Source organism: Plecotus auritus, assembly GCF_963455305.1.
Source record: "Plecotus auritus genome assembly, chromosome: 8".
Classification (NCBI taxonomy): Eukaryota; Metazoa; Chordata; class Mammalia; order Chiroptera; family Vespertilionidae; genus Plecotus; species Plecotus auritus.
This window is the reverse complement of record NC_137782.1, coordinates 108632480-108655631: the sequence shown is the minus strand read 5'-3', so window position 1 is coordinate 108655631 and position 23152 is coordinate 108632480. Positions and strand designations below refer to the sequence as shown.

Sequence of the window (23152 nt, the reverse complement as noted above, 5' to 3'; positions counted from 1 at the left end):
TAATTAGTTTTAAGTATTGCAATTAGTTCTTTTAGGAAATAGCCAAAAAAAATTTAGAGAGGTTTATATTTTCCCTTAACTGTTTCCCATGAGAGAGCACTACTTAATCCTCTGAGGCTATAGGAGGGGTTCATCATCCTGATCACTTTTCATCCTTGTCCATCCAAGAGACTGGGTTCAGGGAATATTTCATATTTAGCTTTTGATCATTTTTCACAAAGTATTATTAAAACAGAATACTTTCCATTTATTCTGTGTTTTTATCTGACTGCTAGAAGAAAACTTAATGGAAACAAACCATTTTAGAATTACAGATTTCCTTTTATTAAATAAGATAAATACCAACGGAGATAAACTATATTTGGTGTTTGTTCAACTTATATACACATTTATTTTTTATTTATAAATTTATTTGTATAAGAAATGAATGGAAAATACACTTCTTGAATGGAAGTTAAGGAAAATCAGTTTTTAACATATAATCATTAAATTTTATTATTTTTAAAGCAGATATACCAGATTCATCACTGTGGGAGAATCAAGATTCTGCACATACTAATGGAATTGATTCTGTTTTGTCAAAGGCTGAAATTGCATCTTGCAGTTATGAAGCCAGGTATGTGGACATTAACTGTGTTGTAATATTTAGGGAGGGTTAATTTTACTTAATTATTTTCATATAATCTTTGGAAGTGGATTCTGACATGCTAGTCAGGCCTGTGATTTAAAAATGTACTGACATGTTATGGAAAGAAATGTTTCTAGCCTTAATTCTTTCCATTTCTTTTTCCCCCACCTTATAAATGTAGATTTCTTTTTGTTGTTGTTGATCTTCACCCGAAATGTATTTTTCCCATTGATTTTTTTTTTTTTTTTTTTTTTTGAGAGAGTGGAAGGAAAGGGGAGACACAGAGAGAGAAACATCAGTGTGAGAGAGACACATCAATTGGTTGCTTCCCTTACATGCCCCAATCAGGCCGGGGATTGAGCCTGCAACCGAGGTACATGCCCTTGACTGGAATTGAACCTGTGACCATTCAATTCAGTCCACAGGCCGACGCTCTAACTAAGGAAAACCAGCTAGTACCATAGAAAACTTTTGATAGTTTCCTGAGGAACCCATAAGTCCTACAGTGGAAACCAAAAGAAATTGGACACTGTAATTTTTTTAAAACATTGTCTTCTGAAGCATGGAATTAAAGAATTAGATACTTTTGAATGGGAGAGGCTTTAGTGTTCATCTACTCTAATCATTCCTTTAACATCTAAAAAAAATCCTTTGTGACATTAACGCTTAATACTCAGTATCTTTTAAAAAGTATGTTAAAACTTGATTGCCCATTAAATTAAAAGTAAATAATTCCATACTGGCCTACCCAGTAATCTCACTTACAGTTGCAGTGTTGTCCACTTGTTAGCACCAGCTTTGTGGATCTTTATCTTATAGTAAGCTTATACCTTAATTACTATTGGCTGTCTCAATATAAGAAGAAACAGACGTATTATACATATGTTTCTCATACTTTAAAAGAAAATGAGTCATTTAAAAATAATCTCTTGTAATAGTTGTGAAAGTAGGAGTAACAATGAATTGATTAATTAAAAAGAGCAGTCCTTTTCTTTTTTTCTCTTCTCTTCTTTCCTTTCCTTTTCTTTTCTTTTCTTTTCTTTTCTTTTCTTTTCTCTTCTTTCTCTTCTTTTCTTTTCTTTCCTTTCCTTTCCTTTTCTTTTCTTTTCTTTTCTTTTCTTTTCTTTTCTTTTCTTGTCTTTTCTTTTCTTTTCTTGTCTGACAACTAAACATGGACATTTTTACCTTTATAACAGCAGGCATTTAAACATTGTTGGCAAGTGTTAAAGTATTTAATTTAAAATTTATAAAAACAGTCTTACATCAATTACATTTTTCAGTATTTTTTTTTTTTTTTTTTTTGAGAGAAGTAGGTAGCATCTTGTGGCTTTGTCATTCATACTTTTAAAAAATTGAGATATAATTTCAGGTATCCATGATGATTCGATATATGTAACATATTTCAGTCTCAGTTAAAAGTTGGGGTTATTTAAGCAAGTCTAATCTGAACAAAAAATTTCAACTCAGCATCATCTAAACTAAAATAGTTTATTTAAAATTTTCCAATCTATATATATAAAAAGCTAAGTGACCGGCCATACAGCTGTCCAACCGACCGACCGGCTGCTACATATGACATGCACTGGCAATTTAAAAATAAACTTGACTCACGCATGCACGATACATATAAAGCTCTCACTGGTACCAGTCGCACATATACAGGGAGATACTAGAATAAGTTTAATCAATTTATCAAACTTTGTTTTTATCAATGTTGTTTTTATATCATGTCTTTGTTGTTGTTACATCATGTTGTTATTGTTTATTAATCAATTTATATATTATTTTCATATACATTTTACTAATTTTCTTTCATCTCTGACACTTCTATTATAGAGAAAGGGTGAACAGTGATATTAAAATAGTTCTTCTAATTAATTTCCTTTCAATGTGCACGAATCCGTGCACCAGGCCACTAGTTGTTTTATAAGAGGCTATTTAAGGAAAAAGCATCATCTGTGTATAATTACAAAATATTTTAAATTATTTTCCACTTGTGACATATCAGACTTATACTTCTAAACTAACTTTGCCTTTGTTGACAAAATTGTTTTAATTTCTTTCATTGTTGATAATATAACTGAGTTAAAACTTACTTTAGTAAAAAACCTACTCAACTACTGATGCCTTTTGGACTAGTCTATTTTTGTTAGCACAGGCAAGTTATAGCTGATCTCATGTTGTGCCCAATAGGCTGTTGTTCCCCCACACACACTGAGTTATTGAACAGTGACTTGTGCGTCAGATGGCTGGACAGTTGTGTCCCAGATCTGGAGGGTGTGATGAAGCCCAGATACTCTCTCAGACTTTGGGTTTTGCTGGTTGATGAAGTGAAAGCTCCGTCTTTCTGTGCTCCTCTTTATGATCTCTCTTCTCACTCAGTGCCCCCAAGCTGAATGCTGGATTGGCTGCTGAGGCTGCCTCCAAGGTAGAAGTGTCCCAGCTCCTGGAGGGTCTGGATCCCCATAGCCACACTTGTGTCTAGACTCCAGGCTTCTGTTGGGGTTTGGATGGTGCACTTGTATCACAGATGGTAGTTGTCAAGCTGAGTTATTACAGAACAATTGGGCTGATAGTGTATGAGGGCCAAATGGTATGTAGCAAGACATTTAAATGCTGCTTAAATGGCAGATGTTTATTTTAAGGAGATGCAAAAATGATAAACATGAATTTGAGTTTAAGTTGGGGGAACCCCACAAGAACCACAGTAGTGGAGTTTTGGTCTTTTCATTGTAATTTTCCATTTTCTAGATGGCTCATTGCTAATGAAGATCTCCAGAAAACAATTTTTGGATACCCTTTTGTTGTAGCTATCTAATAGTTATATTTTTTTTAAGTGGGAAGATTTTTAGAAATAATATAGTCACAATTATATCAGATATTTCTGGGTTGGGAGTGGAGACTGGACTGTGGGGATGGTTAGCCTAGCTTTATGCATTGGTGAGTTTTCAGTAGACAGATTAATAATGGAGCTAGCAAAGGATGGAATGTGAACACCAGCTGGTGGAAGTCACAGAAAGGAGGCTGTGTAAATGTAGGTCAGAATATGCATTATTGTTAGTAGTTTTACCCATACTTACTGAAAGAACACGCTTTGTAAGTGAGAAGGTAGATATGTGGATGAATAGATGATATACAAATATCCTAGGATCATAGATTTTTAAGATCAGATAATTTCTAAAACTGCTTTCATGGGCTTTTGTAAGGACCCCTTTACACCTCTCAGTGACATAGATGTCTTTTGTATACTAAATGGACCATGGCAGTGAGTTAGTGGTTAATTTTTTTTTTATATCGTCTATCCAACATCAAAAATAATTGTCTGAGTATAGAATGTGACCAGAAAGCATGATCTCTGCAGTGCAAACTGGGAAAAGCTATTTCTGCCACACACGCTCGGGAAGTATTGGTGTGTATCCTGCATGGGATTTTAGCAGGAGGAATAAGGAAGAAGTCACTGTAGTGGAGAGTCACTTTAGACTGTTTTGTAATTGTCTACTCATTTATTTTACATGAAACAAATCTCACTTGTCAGCCATCTACTCAAGGTATTTTGCTTCCTGTGGTTATGGGAAACCTCTTGGTTTTCCTTTTTTGTTTGTAGCTTCCTTACAGTGTCCAGTGGCTCCTAAACACTTGTCTCAGGATGTGCATTTGCATGAGTACTGGAGGACATGTATTCTATTTTTCTAAGTAATATGCCCTGAACATTTTTGTATAAGTGAAAATTTTGAAAAGGAAATTATTATAAATGTAAGAATACGATGTTTATAGGAATTATGTAACACATTCCTTTAAAAATGAATAATTACCTTTGTGGATTTAGCTTTTATATGCTGAACCTATATACCTAGCATTGGAAATATTTTACACTATTGGGTAAAATATTTGGATTTCTAAATATTATGGCAAAAGTAGGTTTACAGTTGTTCATATGAAAAATATTACAATAACTGATAATACAAGAATAAACTCGTTTCATGTACTCACAACTGGACAACTTTTTGTTTTTAATATATTTTTATTGATTTCAGAGAAGAAGGGAGAGAGAGAGGGAGATAGAAGTATCAACAATGAGAGAGAATCATTGATCAGCTGCCTCCTGCACACCCCCTCCCTGGGAATGGAGCCCACAGGCGGGGCTGTACACCTACTTTTGCCCCACCCCTGTATATATATTGCCCTACTGCACTAATTAAGGCCAATTGATTATATCCATTCTTGGGGCATGAAGGCAGACATCCTCATGATCATCCTAAGGCTAGTTTCATTCACATTTCTTATCTACCACCTCCCAAAATGCCTGAGACATAAAATTTTGTGGAATGAATAAAATAATTTTTTACCTTCTGTTTTGCCTGTCATCACTTCCTTTATGGTCATTTTTTCCTTTCTGTTAGATCTTTCTCATCTACTAGGGGCTTTGCAGTTAAATAATTATAACTGTTTTTGTATATATGAGAAATGCGTGTGATTTTGCTTTTTTTTTTTTTTTTTTTTTTTCTGAATAAGTTGGAGGATTCTTTTCTTTCTTGGCTCTCACTGTTGGTCTCAGATGGGGAGGGTGCCAGAGGCCTCTCGGTAATTAAAGACTAGGTTTCTTAAAACAGGGCACACTCCATATGAAGTAAGCACTTAGTAAATATTTGTTGAGTGTATGTATAGAATAACCACTTGATATATTTCCATAGCAGTATATAATCCGGTGAAAACATTGCTCATTATTATTTTGCTTATGTTTTTACCTTTTTTTCTTGATTCATTGCAGAGTAATAAAATGGGATTTTGCTAATTATGTATAAGTCCACTGTTATACTTTTGTGCTGAATGCTCCAGATATCAAAGGTAATGTGTGTGGGGCATTGAGGCACACAACAAGATTTAAAATTTACCGTTTTCAATTAGGTCCCTCAGAGTTCTAGAACCCTGGCTCCTGCCCAGACTGATGTCCTGCCATACACAGTGCTGTTGGCATCTCAGCCACTGTGGAGGCACCTGCGGAGCATGGCATTGGTCATTGGGAGCCAGGTGGTAGTAGGATGGGTACATTTTGTCTGCTTGTCACATAGCACTGCTTTCTATAGTCTTTTGTGTATATTTTGTCTTCGGGGGCTGAGCCCTGGCCAAATGGTTCCTCTGTCAGGAAGAAAGCCTCTCTTTGATTCCTGCTCCCTGGTTGTTGAGATATCTCCAGCACATGGCAGCTGGCGTCTCTGCAAAGGGTCCAAAGGTCTGAGTCTTAGGAGAAATCTCCCATTGCAGGTAGGAGCCAAACATTGTGATAACGTATTTTGGCACGTCTCCATGTGTCACTTACACTAATCAGACAATTGTGGAATTCTCCTTTGGGGGGAAGAAAAACTTGTAAGGTTTTTTATGTTTATTTTTACCCCTAATGAGAATGGAATTATGTGAAAATTAGTACATTAGTGGCTTGGGATATGGTATCATGTATTTGATACCTTTTTTTGCATTTAATATTTTTTAGTATAACTTCCATTATGTCTTTTTTTTTTTTTTCTCTAGACAAGTTGGTATTAAGAATGGAATGTTTTTTGGGTATGCTAAACAACTTTGTCCTAATCTTCAAGCTGTTCCATATGATTTTCATGCATATAAGGAAGTTGCACGCACGATGTATGAGACATTGGCAAGGTATAGTATATGATATCGTCACTGTGTGTCTGTTCTGCTTGTTCTGTCTGATATTGAAGAGTCCAGTTGCTTTCAGATCATCAGAGTTGCTTTTTTTTCTTTTTCTTAATGTATTTTTATTGATTTCTGAGATGAAGGGAGACTCCGGGAGAAAGAGATAGAAACATCAATCATGAGAGAGAATCATGGATCGGCTGCTTCCTGCACACCCCCTACTGGGAATGGAGCCCGCAACTGGGGCATGTGCCCTGAATGGAAATGGAACCGTGACCTCCTGATTCATAGGTCAATGCTCAGGGCTGTTCATTGCTTTTGCTAGACTTTTCTCTCAGGAACCCTTTCCTCAGCATCCCAGTATGGCAGCCTGTCCTCCTTTCTTTGAGCAACTCCAGGAAACAGTAGTTCCATCTTTTTGTGCTGCTGAACTTGGTCAGAATCTGATTTTATAAGTATACTTGAGGCCCAGTGCACGAAATTCGTGCAAGGGCCTCTGCCCTCGCAGCCCCCGCTTCGTCCAGAAGGTCGTCCGTAAGGATGTCCAGTCTAATTAGCATATTACGCTTTTATTGTTATAGATAACTTGTAGTCAGTGGTTCTAGTTTTCTTTCCATGGAACCAGACAAATGAAGGATAGGAATTTTTAAACCTGGTTATTCCCTCTTATTACATTGGAATTATTTTTTTGTTTAAAATTAGAACTGATGGTGAACAAGTAGAGACTCTATAAAACCCTTTGTCTTCTAAAATTAGTAGATCTGCCAAAAGTTAGTTTCTATAAAAGTTAGTTTTAGTAATAGTTTCAAGGTGCTTGATTAATTGGCTGGAGAAAATGTTTACAGTGTAGATATATTTAATATCAATTCATAACTCAAAATTTAAAATAAGTATATGCCAGACCATGTGTGCTCTAAAGCAGAAATCAGCACATTTTCTCTCTAATTATTGTGTAGGTCTGTGTCTCAGCCACTCACCTCCTGTTGAGTGTGAAAGCAGCCACAGATGGTATCTTATCCCACTACATTTTATTACCAAAACAGGCATCTGGACAGTGGGCCAGGGTGTGCTGACCCTTGGGCTGTTTGGGTGTTCTAGGAGATAGACGTTTGGCCTCTGTTCACCTCTTCCTTGACTTTCATATGCATTATTTTGAATTCCTGTTTATTGAGTATTTATTTATATGGACAGTTGTTGATGCTGCTAGTCCTACAGAGAAGAATACGGTCCAATTTCTGCCTTTGTGGGAGCTTGCTTTAATAGGAGCGAAAATATAAAGGGGCAGATGAAGTTGCCTGGCATCAGCATGTACGCCTGAGTGCTGACTGATGAGCCCCAGATATAATCACAGCTGTCCTTAAGACCCAAATGCAGGAACGTTGGTATTGCCGAGTGAAAGGTGTGCTTTTTATATCCTGTTCTGAAGCTGTCAGTTGTAGAGTCTGAAGGAGGGTAGGGAGTGGCTGACTTGGCTAAGTAGTGGTCCTCATGTGCTCTGGGTCCCAGAGCCAACTGCTAGCTATGCACGTATTAGTCCTGACAGAATTTTAGTCTGTTGAGACATTTTCAGTGGCATGTGGCTACTAATATTCTTTGGGGGGAAAAATCCGTGATATTCTCCTACCACCCTTTGGAAATCCTGCCTTCGCTTCCTAGTCACCATGCCTCCGGGCAGCTTTCACTCTGAACAGATTCTTCAAGTTAAGCATGCCCTTCTGCTCTTACAGATGCCACCCTTTATTTAGGCATAAGCAAAACATTCATTCATTCTTGAATAGATACAGACACTTATTAGTCTGACATGTTGTGTTGCCTACAGTAAGGAGTAGGTGAAGGATGAGGCATATGCCTCCTAATGTACATTACCAAGTGGGCTCCTGAAGATACGTTTTGGTCCTAAGGCCTCTGCTTGCCTCCCACTCGTGGTCCATGTATTTAATTAGCATTGGAGCACATGGCAACGCTCCTCTCCCTTTTCTTCCTCTCTAGATACTAGTAGTTAAAACAAGTTTTTTTTGTGTGGATACTTCATAACCAAAAACAAAAACCTAAAGTAGTTCTCATGCTGGGAATGTAGACAGTGTCCTTTTAGATGGGCATTTCGGGTGATTGGCCATTGTATACTGTGTCCTAGGCCTGCTACTGTGAATGGTATGGAATTTTGGCATTTTTGTTTAGGGCAGCATTGATTACTTATATGACAGATGTATGATTTTTCTATTCTTTAAGAATTCTGGTAAACCATGTCTGAAAATGTTTTAGATTAAATGTTGACAGTTCTAACTCACCTAGTACTTTTCAACTATTCAGAGGTTTATGAAGGTGTTCTGAGGATAGAGAAACTGGAATGATAATTCCTGCTGTTTTTTGGTAGATAATATGGAAAAAGAAAACACTAGTTAATTAAGTTTGCACTTGGGTCAGTTTAATGAAAATGCTCATGTTTTTTTATCACCTTAAGTCTTGTAAGGACGTGTTGGAGGGGGTACCATGTAAAGACTGTATTTTCCGCGTTTGTGGTGACGGATGCAGTTGTAGCTGTGCCTCATCGCCTGTGCTTTGTGTTGACAGCTATACGCACAACATCGAAGCAGTCAGCTGTGATGAGGCGCTGGTGGACATCACTGAAATCCTTGCGGAGACCAAGCTTACGCCTGATGAATTTGCAAGTGCTATCCGCATGGAAATCAAAGACCAGACTCACTGTGCTGCTTCTGTTGGGATTGGTTAGTATCCAGCTTCTCTCCTGTTGTTCACTTTACTCAGAGTATTACTTTGGCTCATTGAATATCACTTAATTTTTAGGAGTGATTTTTGGGTTTTGTTTTTATTACCTTACTGCATGGGCCTCTTCTAAAACAATTCTTATCATTGCTCACAGTTGTGCAGTACATGAGGTAAAAGTGTGGGAAGTGCAAGTCAATGGTTGATAATATCTTTGGAATAACCAAGTTGGAGTGTTTCTCACCTGTCCTTCAGAAATGGGAGAGTTGAAGTCAGTGTGTGTGAACAGTGTACTTCCTGTCAGGTGTGGGCAGAAGCCATGGTTACAGTGGGGTGGTGAGGGTGCGGAGTTCAGTGTGAAGTTCCAGGCCCGTTGTAATCAGCTACTTTCTGAACTCCAGCCTCCTGGACTGCGTGGCCGTCCTGTCTCCACTTGCGGTTCCAGGAATCGCCTCGTGACGGTGCCCTCAGCGACAGTCTCGCCTCCCCCATGGCCTGGTTGATCTTACGTCTTGCCCTTGGTTTCCTCATTAACTCCCACAATTTATCCTTTTGTGGACCCGTCCGCTGTGCCCTCTGGGACCCTCTCTCTTCATGCCTAACCTTCCCAGAGCCACCTTCACAGCACCTGTCTTCTTGCCATTCTCTCAAGTGGATCCAGTTTGTCCCTGCAATGCTCAGTGCCACAGGCTAGAGCGGGAGGGACAGCTCTCTCTTGGCTTCCCTGTCACTTCCAGTCATTACTTCTCCATTCTCATTCAGAAACCCTTCTTCCTCTGAGTTCCTGTCTCATTTGTACTGGAGGCCTTTTAATTGATGCAGATAAAAGAGCCAGTGCTAGTGAAGGAAGATTTTTATGACTCCATTTCCCGAGAGGACCAGAGGGCATGCCCTACCATGCATGACCTGTGGGGGAGCACCAGGGCTCTGTCAGGAGGAGGAAGCAGGAGTGAGAGGAATCCTAGTCCTGAGTCTTTACTGGGGTTTCTTTAGGAAAGGCCAGGCGGGGCAGAGCAAGAGTAAACAGCTCAGGACTGGCTGCTTTGGGTACTTCCAGTGACCTTAGGGCTATAAGGGGGTCTCTGGTTGCCTGTACCTGGCTGTGGGATGAGGGAGAGCAGGAACATACTGGCTTTGTGTGTGAGTTGGATAAGGAAATGGTTGGGGTGGCTGGATGGCCTGTGGGAGGCATGTTCGCTAGGAAGTGTTTACTCTTTAGAAATTAGCTAGCCTCAGGAGGGCAGTCACTCACTGCCCAGCAAGATTTTTAATGTGTCAAAATATCATAAGATACAGAAAGTAAAACTGTTAATACATTCGTTGCATCCCTCTATCACCAGCTAGCCTGCCTGGTGTTTGGCCTGCAGACCCTTCTCATCGTTCACTTAGGGCTCACCTTGTGCAGTTCGGTATTAGGCGCAAGCTTTGGTGTGTTTTTTATTGGGCGTATTTTTAATGTACAAGTATGACGATATGAAAAATTCTTTTAAATTCAAGCACATAATTAAAATAAAATTCCCACATGATACTTCCTCTCCTCAGCCCTTCTTCTTCTTCAGAACTCACCATATTTATCATTTTGGTGTGACTTTCTAGGACATTTTCTCTTCTTGAATATCTATATGTTTACCCTGGGAAACACATGGTAGTTACAGAAGTCTACCCTAAAATTAAAACATGTGCTTTCTATAAGCCTTCCATCATTTTTGGAGGTGTCATTTTTCACATACAGGTTCACCTGACATGTTGTTTCTCAGGTCCCTGGCACCTTCCCAGGAGCCTTTGCTCTGCTCTAGGTTCGTGTTCACATCCACACCTGCGGCCTCACTGCCAGGGTCCGTCTTGTTTCTACTACACGTGTCCTGATCATAGAGTGAAACTTCTGGTTCTTTGGCTTTCTTTTTCCCAAGTCCAGTAGAGTGCATCTGGCCTGATTGCCCTGCCTAGCCTGGATCTGCTGCTTGGTAAAGTGAACTAATTTCTGATCATTGCCCTCAACTTCCTATAAACCACTGTCGTTTGGACTGCTTCCTCTATTCCCTTACCTGGGTAGGAGGTGTTGAAATGATACTTATTTTGGAACAAAGAGGAACATGGTTACCTTTGTTCAGTAACCATGCCGGTTATAATCTGTAATAAACAAAATTTTGCTGGTTTTATACTGTATTTGAAATGATCAAAATTGTAAATAATTTACTTTCATTATTTATAGAAATTTGCTCAGTAACCTGTCTGTAGAAAACTTCGTTAAGAAATTTTAAAAATAATTGTGGTGAATATTTCTTGAACAACTTTTGCTTTGTTTGTTTTTGCTTTATAGGCTCTAATATTCTCCTGGCTCGAATGGCAACTAGAAAAGCAAAGCCAGATGGCCAGTACCACTTAAAACCAGAAGAAGTCGATGATTTCATCAGAGGTCAGCTAGTTACTAATCTGCCAGGTGAATGCAGACCTTTTCTTTTTAACATTAATTTATTATAAATATTTATTAGTGCTAAAAGTTTTATAATGTATCTCTTTTCCAAAACATGAATTAAGTATTTATTTTTCAGTGCCATGAGAAAAATTTAGAATCTCACCAAAGAGACTGTCTCAGTTGATTTATCAGGATCTTAATGTTACATTTAGTTTGCTTTTAATGTGTTTTATTTTTAAGTATTTCTCAAGCAGCAAGATAAGGAATTCTAAGAAATTATTTAAAGCGAATATGATGAAGTTGACTTTCGGTCCTTTAAATAAATCATAACTGAAATAGTGTACTTCTAGGTGAAAGATAAAATTTTGAGACTCAAGTCACCTACTTATAAAATTATCCTGCTGGACTAATGACAGTTTTCTGATTTTAGTGAGCAAATAGTTTTAATTAAAAGGATAAGGTGTATGAACTGTTAACTCAAAGATTTAAGTAAAACTTGCATCTCCATCTTTCTGGCCAAGGGTCAGCATGTTTACTTTTACATTTTGTGTAGGACTGTGTGGCCAACCTTGTATGTAAAATCTTTCCGATGAGACTCATCAAGTAGAGTTCATTACAACTGGAAAATGGTTGCCTTTTAAAGAGCCTTAAATAGATGTGGGATTTTTGGGGGGATAGGACAATTCCTTTCATAATTATTAAATATTTAAACTTGCTTTCTATGGTAGATGCCTCTTTCTAAGGAATTTCTCTACACCATGCATCAATCCTTGATTATGTCAGATAATCTCCCCTCTTTGCTGTAAAGCAGTCTGTCTGAGCTTCACCAAGCTCCCGTGGGTTTGTGGTGGGAAAGTTCAAAGCAGCATATTTTTGATGAAAGTTTTTTTATTTCGTTTGGTTATTAAAAATGGATTTAGTGAGCCCAGCCGGTGTGGCTCAGTGATTGAGCATTGACCGAACCAGGAAGGAGGCACGGTTCGAGTCCCCGTCAGGGCACATGCGGTCAGGGAGCATGCCTGGGTTGCAGGCTCGATCCCCAGTTGGGGGTGTGCAAGAGGCAGTCAGTCAGTCAATGATTCTTATCATTGATGTTTCTATCTCTCTCTCCCTCTATGTAATTAACTCTATTTGATGATTCTATACGGAAAGATTTTACATACAAGGTTGGCCACACAGTTCTACACGGAAACGTAAAAGTAAACATGTTGCCCCTTTGGCAAGAAAGATGGAGATGCAAGTTTTACTTCAATCTTTGAGTTAATGGTCCATACACTTTATCCTTTTAATTAAAACTATTTGCTCACTAAAATCAGAAAACTGTCATTAGTCCAGCAGGATAATTTTATAAGTAGGTGACTTCAGTCTCAAAATTTTATTCCTTCCTCTCTGAAATTAATAAAAAATAAAAATGGATTTAGTAATATTTATAGATGTATATTGCTTAAGCCTAATAAAAGTATATCTAAACTAACAAATTTCTGTTAAATGACCCAAATGCCATTTTATGATGGGTTCATTTTAAAGCTTCCTGATCCCATATTAAATAACTTAAAAGAATGTATTTAATGTCAGAAATGTGAAATATGACATATTGATGGTTCATTTGATGTTAAATTTGAATAATTAATCTTATAAAATCAAGCTAGCAAATTACAGGCAGGTCCTTGAATGATGTCATTTCGTTCAGTGTCATTTTGTTTATGATGTTGAAGAGAAAAATAATCGATTCCCATGGGAGTTGGCATGTTCTCCCTTCCCCATTCTTTGTAGGTTTTTTCCAGGGTCTCCAGTTCCCTCCTACACCTTAAAGATGTCATGTGAGGGCAATCAGGTGTCAAATTGTCCCTGGTCTGAATGAGTGTGGGGTGGCCTTGCAATGGAAGAGCATCCTGTCCAGGGGGGCCCCGCCTGGTGCTCTGAGCTGCTGCGTGGGCTCTGGCCACCACTGGACTTGAACCAGTTTGTTGGAAAATAATGACCTTACTTGTTTTTATTACTCTTAAATGTATGTAAAGCTCACATTTATTTCAATACTTAATAATTTTGAGGAGACACATTTCAGTCCATAACGCCGTCATGAAATGAATCATTTTTGTAGAGTTTATTTATTTGCTTGCTATTGGTGTTTCTACAGAGAATTTTAGTTCCTTGGCCCAGCAATCTTACCCTTCACCTTGATTGGCTTCCTGGCTGGAGGGACATTCCTTTATTTCTTGAAGGGCAAGTGTGAGGTTCTTAGGCACAGCCTTGAATTTCCTTGTGGAGGTCTGAACAACAGAGGCAGCATGACTGGCTGCCTCTGCCAAGCGCCTTCTCATGCGCATCGTCTACTTCAAAAACCACTTGTATCCACCCAGAATTGTGGTATTCGTGTGTTTAAACTGTTGACTTTTATAAAACCTCCAAATTCTGTATTTAGAACATTTCAGGTATGCGGAATGCCAGCCTTCTGTTACCTGTCCTGCAGATGGCTCTGTAACCCGTAGTCCCCAGGTGTGCTCTACAGAGTACAAGCTGCTGCCTTAAAAAAGGGTTCATGCAGCGTGGGGACCTTTGCAGGGGAGGGCCCACACAGTCAAGGTTCTGAGAATTCTTACCATAAGGACAGCTGTGTGTGTTTGTTAAAAACTGGTAATCTCCCAAAAATATTTGAAGATGGATACGTAATTCCTATTAACATCTTGCGGAACATGCTTTGAGGAAATTGTGCTATCTGACCAATAACCAGAAGAAATTCAGTGTTTACACACCTCACTCCTTGTTTGCCACAAGCTTTCTTTGGCCCTAAATTTTTATTGGCACATAGTGTTTCTCGCACAATAATACACAGTTATTGTAGCTACATAAGAAGGAAAAACACACTAGTTACACATGTACTTTAGGGAACTCCACAGATTGAGAAGAAGATCCTAGAAATAACATTACTAGCATGATTTACACAGAAAAATTATTTAACCTCTGAGATGCTTTGATTATGTCACTTAAAAATAAACTGATGAACAAAACAGGTCCAGAGGTATGGCTGCATGGAAAAGAATAACATCTCAGTGGGGGAAGTGGGGAGAGCGGAAGAACGTATGTACATAACCTATGGACACAGACGATAGTATGGAGAAGGCCTTGGGTGGGGCAGGGGATGGGGGAAGTGGGGCAAAAAGGGAGAAAATGGGAGACATCTGTATTGCTGTTAACAATTTTACAAAAAGGATCCCTAGCCGGTGTTGCTAAATGGTTAGAGTATTGGCCCGTAGACTGAAGGGTCGCAGGTTCGATTCTGGTCAAGAGCACATACCTCGGTTGCGGGCTCAATCTCCAACCCCAGTCGGGACACTAGGGAGGCAACCAATGGATGTGTCCCTCTCACATTGATGCTTCTCTCTCTGTCTCTTTACCCTTTCTTCTACTCTCTCTAAAAAATATCAATGGGAAACATATCCTCGGGTAAGAATTAACAAAACAAAAAAAAAAAGGAAAGACTGATGACAAAGTCAGTAAACAAAGGATCCACTTCTTTTAAAAAAAATTAAGGGAGATTACTTTAAATTAATATTTAAATTGTTAAATTAATGTAATAATTGAAAATTAATTTCAATATGAAATTTTTCATTCAAATTTATTGTTTTTCATAGTTTATGTGTAGAACGAAACTTAATATGTGCCCTTTCCTAGGAGTGGGACAGTCCATGGAGGCCAAACTGGCATCTTTGGGAATTAAGACTTGTGGAGACCTGCAGTACATGACCATGGCGAAACTCCAGAGGGAATTTGGTCCCAAGACAGGGCAGATGCTGTACAGGTTCTGCCGAGGTTTAGATGACAGACCAGTTCGAACTGCAAAGGAAAGAAAATCAGTTTCAGCTGAGATCAACTATGGAATAAGGTTTACCCAGGTACTGATCGCTTAATGGGTTTTACCTTATGCTGTCTTTTATGTTTTCACCTTGTCTTCTCTTGTCAACTAGACCAGACTTAGTGCTTGACATTAAGTCTTCAAATACTTAAAATCCCTAGAGCTTGTAGGATCTTTTTTAAACAAATGCTTAGCAAAATAGTCAATAATGTGTATGCATAATGTTGGAATTGACAGGTCTATAGGAAAGTAACCTGGGAGTTTTCTGTGCATGCCTTTCCATAGCCCAAAGAAGCAGAAGCTTTCCTTCTGAGTCTTTCAGAGGAAATTCAAAGACGGCTTGAAGCTGCTGGCATGAAGGGTAAACGCCTGACTCTCAAAATAATGGTACGGAAGCCAGGGGCCCCTGTGGAAACTGCCAAATTTGGAGGCCATGGAATTTGTGATCACATTGCCAGGTAAGCTTATCTTAAAAAGGATATTGGGTGTTATATTTCAGTGCAGGTTATTATAATTAATAAAAAACCAAGGAAGAGTATGAATAGAGATCTGTAAACTCCGATGGTATGTGATAATCTGTAGAGGCAGGCTCAGCCCGGGCCATCTTTAAGTTAAATTGCTACGCTCAGGGTCAGCCTGTCCACGTGTTCCTGACCTTTGGTGGCCTAGCCTTGGGGGCAGGCTGTTGGCTTTATTGCAGGGACAGCAGGACAGGAAAGGCCCAACACCTGCATCCACAGACGGTAGTGGACTTGGTGAGAGGGGCCGTCAGGAAATTTCAATATAGTCATTTAATAAGTGATTTGAATGAAACGGTTACTCATTCAGGGAGGTCTCATTTCTGTTCGTGAAAAGATTGATCATTGTAGTCTCTGAAAACTGGTAGAATGCATTTTTTTTTAATTTAATAAATCTTTATTGTTCAGATTATTACAATTGTTCCTCTTTTTTTCCCCCATAGCTCCCCTCCACCCGGTTCCCACCACACCTTCTGCCCTTACCTCCCCCCCATTGTCCTCATCCATAGGTGTATGATTTTTGTCCAGTCTCTTCCTGCACCCCCCATACCACTTTCCCCCTGAGAATTATCAGTCCACTCCCTTTCTATGCCCCTGATTCTATTATATTCACCAGATTATTCTGTTCCTCAGGTTTTTAATTCACTTGATTTTTAGGTTCACAGGTTGATATGTATTTGTTGTTCATAATTTTTATCTTTACTTTTTTCTTCTTCCTCTTCTTTAAGAATACCTTTCAGCATTTCATATAATACTGGTTTGGTGGTGATGAACTCCTTTAGCTTTTTCTTATCTGTGAAGCTCTTTATCTGCCCTTCAATTCTGAATGATAGCTTTGCTGGGTAGAGTAATCTTGGTTGTAGGTTCTTGCTATTCATCACTTTGAATATTTCTTGCCACTCCCGTCTGGCCTGCATAGTTTCTGTTGAGAAATCAGCTGACAATCGAATGGGTGCTCCCTTGTAGGTAATTAACTGTTTTTCTCTTGCTGCTTTTAAGATTCTCTCTTTGTCTTTTGCTCTTGGCATTTTAATTATGATGTGTCTTCGTGTGGTCCTCTTTGGATTCCTTTTGTTTGGGGTTCTGTGTGCTACCAGGACTTGTAAGTCTATTTCTTTCACCAGGTGGGGAAAGTTTTCAGTCATTATTTCTTCAAATAGGTTTTCAGTATCTTGCTCTCTCTCTTCTTCTGGCACCCCCATAATTCTGATGTTGGTACGCTTGAAGTTGTCCCAGAGGCTTCTTACACTATCTTCAACTTTTTGCATTTTTTTTTTCTTTTTGCTTTTCCAGTTGAGTGTTTTCTGCTTCTTTGTATTTCAATTCTTTGACTTGATTCTTGTGTTCCTCTAGTCTGTTGTTGGGTCTCTGTATAATATTTTTTATTTCAGTCAGTGTATGTTTAATTTCTAGTTGGTCCTTTTTCGTATCTTCGAGGGTCTCGTTATATTTATCGGCCTTTTCTAGGATATTCTTGAAAAGCCTTATAACCGTGGTTTTGAATTCTCTATCCAGTCGTTTGTTTTCCTCCATTTCTTTCGTTTGTGATCTGTTTCTTTGTTGCCGCATTTTCACTGCTTCCCTGAGTTGGTAGGGTAGCTTTGTGTGCTAGGTTTCCTATATGGCCCAGTGGGTCGGCCTCCCCAGTTAACCTGAGGGGTGGATACTCTTGGTGCACCCCTTTGTGGACTGTGTGTACAGCCTTGATGTAGTTAAGTCTTGATTGTTGTTGGTATCACTGGGAGGAATTGACCTCCAGGCCAGTTGGCTGTGAGGATCTGCTGTGTCTACGCTGGGAGAAGTTCGGTGCTGGAGACAGCCTTATGGGATTAGACTTGCCAGATTGCAATAGCCTCTGTGCTCAGCTTGGATGGGGTGGAGTCTCAGGGCAGAGCAGACAGTCTTGGCTTCCCGTCAGCCTTGCCCTTGCGCGCGTGCGCCTCCAGACCTCTGCCTTTCCCGGCTCCCGAGTCTCCGCCCGAGAGTCCAGATTCCCCCTGCAATAGCGTGGGTCCCCAGGGGCTCGCCTGGAACTGGGGTTCAGTGCAGTCAGAACTGGGGCTCAGTGCAGTCAGGAGCTTCCAACTCCCTTCTGCTAGGGAAAGCCTGTGGCAACCTCCACAGTCTTTGTGCGCACTGTCGCGCGCGCCTCGAGACCCCTGCCCGCCGGGGCTCCCCCGGGTCTCCGAGTGCCTTTCTCTCTACCTGACAGTCCAGACTCCCCCTGTATGAGCCTGGGTCCCGGGGTTTCGCCAGAACTGGGGTTCAGTGCAGTCGGAACTGGGGTTCAGTGCAGTCGGGGGCTTCCTTCCCCCTCCCGCCAGAGAAAGTCAGCCAGGCTCTCAGCCGCCCTTCCTCTCTGCGCGCACAAAGACCCTTTGCTGTACCTCCAATTCTCTGTGAGCTTTTCTCTTTCCTTCTAGTTGTAGGATTTCTACTCAGCCAGCTTTCCTGTGGTTCTGGATGGTGTCCATTCTGTCTTTTAGTTGTAGTTTTGAAATTGTTGTGCGAGGCAGCAGTTTAGGTGCTTACCTATGCCGCCATTCTGGTTTCTCTGCACTTTTAAATGTCTATTTGTTACTTGGCATTGTATGTTGTGGTACATTCAGCAGTGCCTAGGGGCTCCCTCTGTCTAATCTTATTAAGAAAATCAGCCTGCTGATCATTCTCTTTGAAAAAATCCAGGTTCTCCAGAAATCTAATTACAACATTTAAAAAACTGAAATTGATTATACTTTATTCCCCCTGACTCAGGATAATATTTATTTGGCTTTTTTATAAGCACTTATCTGTTTGCTGCTGTTGATATTTGTTTGTTTTTTGTCCTGAACTTTAAAAAAAAATGTTTTATGAAAATCTTTAAAACTTGTAATACAAACTTAGAAAGAATAGTACAATGAACCCCCAGGGGCCCATCATCTGACTTCAACAATTGCTGTTAGCTTCCCCTGCAGCATCTTCCCCTCCCAGTTATTTTGAAACACATCTCAGCTGCTATAGCCTTTCCTCCACAGTATGTCAGGGTTTACCTCTAACAAGATAAGGACTCTTCACTTAGTAAACACAGTAATAAAATATACATTTTGCTGTGCTCTTAACATATTAACTTGCATGACACATGATGATGCACAAGAAGCACATAATTGATTGAAACAGTGCCATTTTATAAGCATCACCAAGATGTAGATGAGCTTGTAAGCCAGCCACTGACACCTACATTGTGGTGGTACCTTGACTGCATAAGAAATGCTGTATTGTAGTGGGGATTATGAAATATTACAATGCTGACTCTCTGTTTCCTCTAATTCGGGGATTGATAAATTACTTCCTGTGGGCCAAGTCAGCCTGTGCTTATTTTTATATGATTGGTGTGAGGGAAGAATGACTTCTCATAATGGCTTGTGAGAAATTAAGGCGCAAAGGGGCCCACCAGGCACCAGTGTTTACTGTCTGGCCCTTTACAGAAAAGTTTGTGGATTCCCGTGTAGTCTGACTAAAGTCCTGTTCAGTTGAGTGAATTAAGAACTGGTCTCCTTGCCCTGACTGGTTTGGCTCAGTAGATAGAGCATCAGCCTGCGGACTGAAGGGTCCCAGGTTCGATTCCAGTCAAGGGCATGAACCTTGGTTGAGGGCACATCCCCAGTAGGGGGTGTGCAGGAGGCAGCTGATTGATGTTTCTCTCTCATCGATGTTTCTAACTTTCTATCCCTCTCCCTTCCTCTCTGTAAAAAAAAAAAAAAAAAAGAACTGGTCTCCACATTCCATGATTCTGTAATTTCTTGTACTTGGCCTTGAAACTAATAGAAATGACAGATTTTAATGGCCTGTCAGAGGTACGTGGAGACTGAGTTCTGGCTTGCTTTTCACTTAGGAAAGTTTTTCTTATAACCCTTTGCCTTTTGGGGAAAGAATCTCCCCTTTGGAGTCCTTTTATATATGTAGTCAGTTTGAAGTTTGTACCTCTGAATTTTACCAAAGGGATACATCTGATTGAAAAGGTGTCGCATGCAGTGCTTCCAGTGCTGGGCCCCAGCTCCAATGCCGTTCTTTCAGCTCCCGTGGTTTCTGCTGGTATTTACCTCCATGCTTCTAGATACACACTTAAACTGCTATTTCTAGCTTCTTTCGGTTTTGTAAAATGTTGACTGACTTTCCCTTGTCAATGACTGTTTTCCCTGCATGCTTCTTTGCCTTGATAAAGTCATCTTTTTTTTTAGATCAATCACGGTCTAGTGCAGTGGTCGGCAAACTGCGGCTCGCAAGCTGCAGTTTGCCACTCTGTTGACTAATGAGTTTGCCGACCACTGGTCTAGTGTTAAATTGTTACAGCCACGTACATACTGTACAGAGCTGATCCACATATTTCCTCTCCTGTTGAACAGGTTTTTCTCTGTTTACTGAGTATCTTGTTTGCTTTGTTTGTGAATTGACCAGAGATTGTTCCCCAACTCCCTTCCAGTATGTCTCAGTACATCAGCAACCTGTTGGTTTGATCTTTTTTTCTGGGAGACCTGTCTCTTGGGGTCCCCCAGCCTGCTACTCCTGGCTGGATTTGTTTATCTCAAGACCTCAGCAGTAGGGTATGCAGCCCCTCTCAGCAGGAGGGTATGCAGCTCCTCCTGCTCCAGCTTCAGCCCTTCCCACTGGGCCTGCCAGCATTTCACCTCCAGCTGCTTGTCCTTCAGGGAGGTTTGCAACTCCTTGGTGTGGGTCTGTAGCTCCTGCTCCTCCCCCATCAGCCAGTTGCACTGGGCCTGCCAGGAGTTTCCTTCAGCTGCTTGTCATTCAGGGAGTTTTTTAGCTCCTGGGGTGGGTCTGCAGCTCCTCCTGCTCTTGCTTCAGCCTTTTGCACTGGGCCTACAGGTGGTTCACCTCCAGCTGCTTGTCATTCAGGGCGGTTTGCAGCTCCTTGGTGTTGGTCTGCAGGTCTGTGCTCCGCCCTCAGCCAGATGCACTGGGCATGCCAGCAGTTCACGTCCAGCTGCTTGTTGTTCAGGGAGGTTTGCAACTTCTGCAAAGCCTTCACTGTGTGGATCCCTGTTTCCTCGTCCTCCTCGGATCTCACTGAGAAAGAGTGCGTGGCAGGATGCCTTTTTGAACCTGTATGTCTACCCTGATGCTCGGCTTTTTGCTGGCTTAAAGGCTATAAACATAACTTAGAGTTAGAAGTCACTTTTTCAGTTTGTCAGGATTCCTACTGAGAAGTCAGTCCCTCAGCCCTTCCCTTCCGGAGCTCTCTGGGACCTCTGTCTCAGGAGTTTTATTGTCTGTTCTGTCTCCTTGTGCCAGGGAGTTTGTCAGCATTAAGTTTTTTGTTTCTAGTAACATTTTAAATTTCCGAGTGTTTTGTTTTGTTCTTTGGACATGTAAATGTTCCTAGTATTTCACATTGCAGCATTGTCTCTCATCTCTTAAAGACTCGTCCAGTCCCAGGATGAGTTTTCTCCAAGTTCCTTTTTTCCTGTCCTGGCTGCTGTTACGGGAGGTTTTCTCGCAGTGTCTCTGCCCGTCAGTACTTGGCTGTCCCCGCCTAGGAACTGCGACGATGCTGTTTGGTCCTCTGGACTCAGTGGGACACGTAGACCTGTCTCGGTGGGCTTCACCGAGTGGTTAGAGAGGCCTCAGTGGGCTTCACCGAGTGGTTGGAGAGGCCTGCTGTGGGGTTGCCACAGCCACTCGGTAGTATCTGATCTTTTCTGTTAGCTTACCAGTTTCCCCAGAATGGAGTCCTCCAGCTCGCATCTGGCTCCTCGATAGGAAGGGGGTCTGAATGGGGAAGGGGGATCTTTTGAGGGAGGTGCCTCACTCCTCCCTTAGCTCTGAGTGACAGGCCCCTCATAGGTGGTGAAAGGAGGGGGGCTCTCTCGTGTACATTCTCATCCCCTTTCTCTCCCCTCCTTTCTTACATACCTGGCACCTCTAATTCCTGAGCTTTTCTGAGGGTCTGTGGCTTGCTCAAGTTGGTGCCTTGGCTTTTAAGCAGGCATTTGGTAGCTTACCATTTACTGATTTGCTATTAGTATTCTAAATTATGGATAACATTTTTCTTCTCTAATCCCCTCTCCCATTTCTATCTTTAAGAGTTTAGTTAAGCCCTAACCGGTTTGGCTCAGTGGATAAAGCGTCGGCCTGCGGACTGAAGGGTCCCAGGTTCGATTCCAGTCAAGAGCATGTACCTTGGTTGCAGGCACATCCCCTGTGGGGAGTGTGCAGGAGGCAGCTGATCAATGTTTCTCTCTCATCGATGTTTCTAACTCTATCCCTCTCCCTTCCTCTCTGTAAAAAATTAATAAAATATATTTTTTTTAAAAAAAGAGTTTAGTTAAAAATCATTTCAAGTCACTTTAGTGGTGTTTTAGAGAGAAATTAAGAGAAACATAGGTTTCATCCACTAAGGTCCACTAAAAATCATTTTAAGTTATTCTGTATTTTTCTATGTGACATAAATTGAAGGTTATTATTAGGTAACAGATCAATGGAAATATTTTTCCAAATGGTTTCCGTGGAGAAATAGGCATGTGTCGCAGATGAATGCATGATGTCCTCAGGGCACGGAGAAGGTGAACACAGTGGACGCGGTTGGGCACCTCGGATGCAGGCTGTGCTCCGGTCCTACCTCAGCATCCTAGTCTCCCTGCCTGCAGACAGGGTGCCACCCTGTCACAGCTGTCCACACACGTGTCTGTTTACAGAGCTGAGAAGTAGGATTGTAATGAGCTTACATCCACATGTTGAGATATTTCAGTGGCCTTACCTCAGACTGACAAAACTAGAGTCAGGAACCAACATACAAGGGATTCATCTTTGCTTTCTTAATATTAACCATTCTGCCGCAACATTATCTTCCTTGGAACCTCAAACTTCTCTTGGGATCTAAAAAGCATTGTACTTAACATTCATGCTTTGGTTGCAACACAGTATGCTTATATTTGTTAATGTATTAACTAAAGTACTTTTTTTAAAGTTCCAGCTTACTTTTAGTTGGCCGGTTCTTTGTTTTTATCTTAAAATTCCAGTGTTCTATATGAATTTTCTTTTCCCCTTGCTGCCAATGTAATTAATTCATTTGGCTTCCTTGAAGGAAAACTACCTCATTGGTTTTTAGGAGTTACATTCATACTTACGTGACTTTTTTGTGTCTTCCTGACAACTTCTTTGTAAATCTGTAAGCAGCGCCCTGGTGCAGAGATGCCAGTGGGCGCACGGAGCAGCTCCTGCCCTTAAAAAGTTACTTCTGTCACTTACAGGACCGTGACTCTTGACCAGGCAACAGACAGTGCAAAAGTCATTGGAAAGGCCACACTGAACATGTTCCACACAATGAAGCTAAATATCTCGGACATGAGAGGGGTGAGCACACAGCA

At 40.7% G+C, this 23152-nt stretch overlaps 1 protein-coding gene across 5 annotated transcripts in view; it reads left to right on the top strand.

Annotated features, from left to right (window-relative positions):
• REV1 (REV1 DNA directed polymerase) overlaps positions 1 to 23152 on the top strand; it is a 112446-nt gene that overhangs the window by 83575 nt on the left and 5719 nt on the right. For 3 of the 5 annotated variants that reach the window (XM_080685738.1, XM_080685740.1, XM_080685741.1), the window contains 7 exons: positions 508 to 616; positions 6155 to 6283; positions 8849 to 9003; positions 11322 to 11441; positions 15090 to 15310; positions 15556 to 15728; positions 23036 to 23138. In XM_080685738.1, the coding sequence (XP_080541864.1) occupies positions 508 to 616; positions 6155 to 6283; positions 8849 to 9003; positions 11322 to 11441; positions 15090 to 15310; positions 15556 to 15728; positions 23036 to 23138 (1010 nt within the window). The remainder of the gene's footprint in view (positions 1 to 507; positions 617 to 6154; positions 6284 to 8848; positions 9004 to 11321; positions 11442 to 15089; positions 15311 to 15555; positions 15729 to 23035; positions 23139 to 23152) is intronic. The other 2 variants (XM_080685739.1, XM_080685742.1) reach the window with 1 other exon arrangement.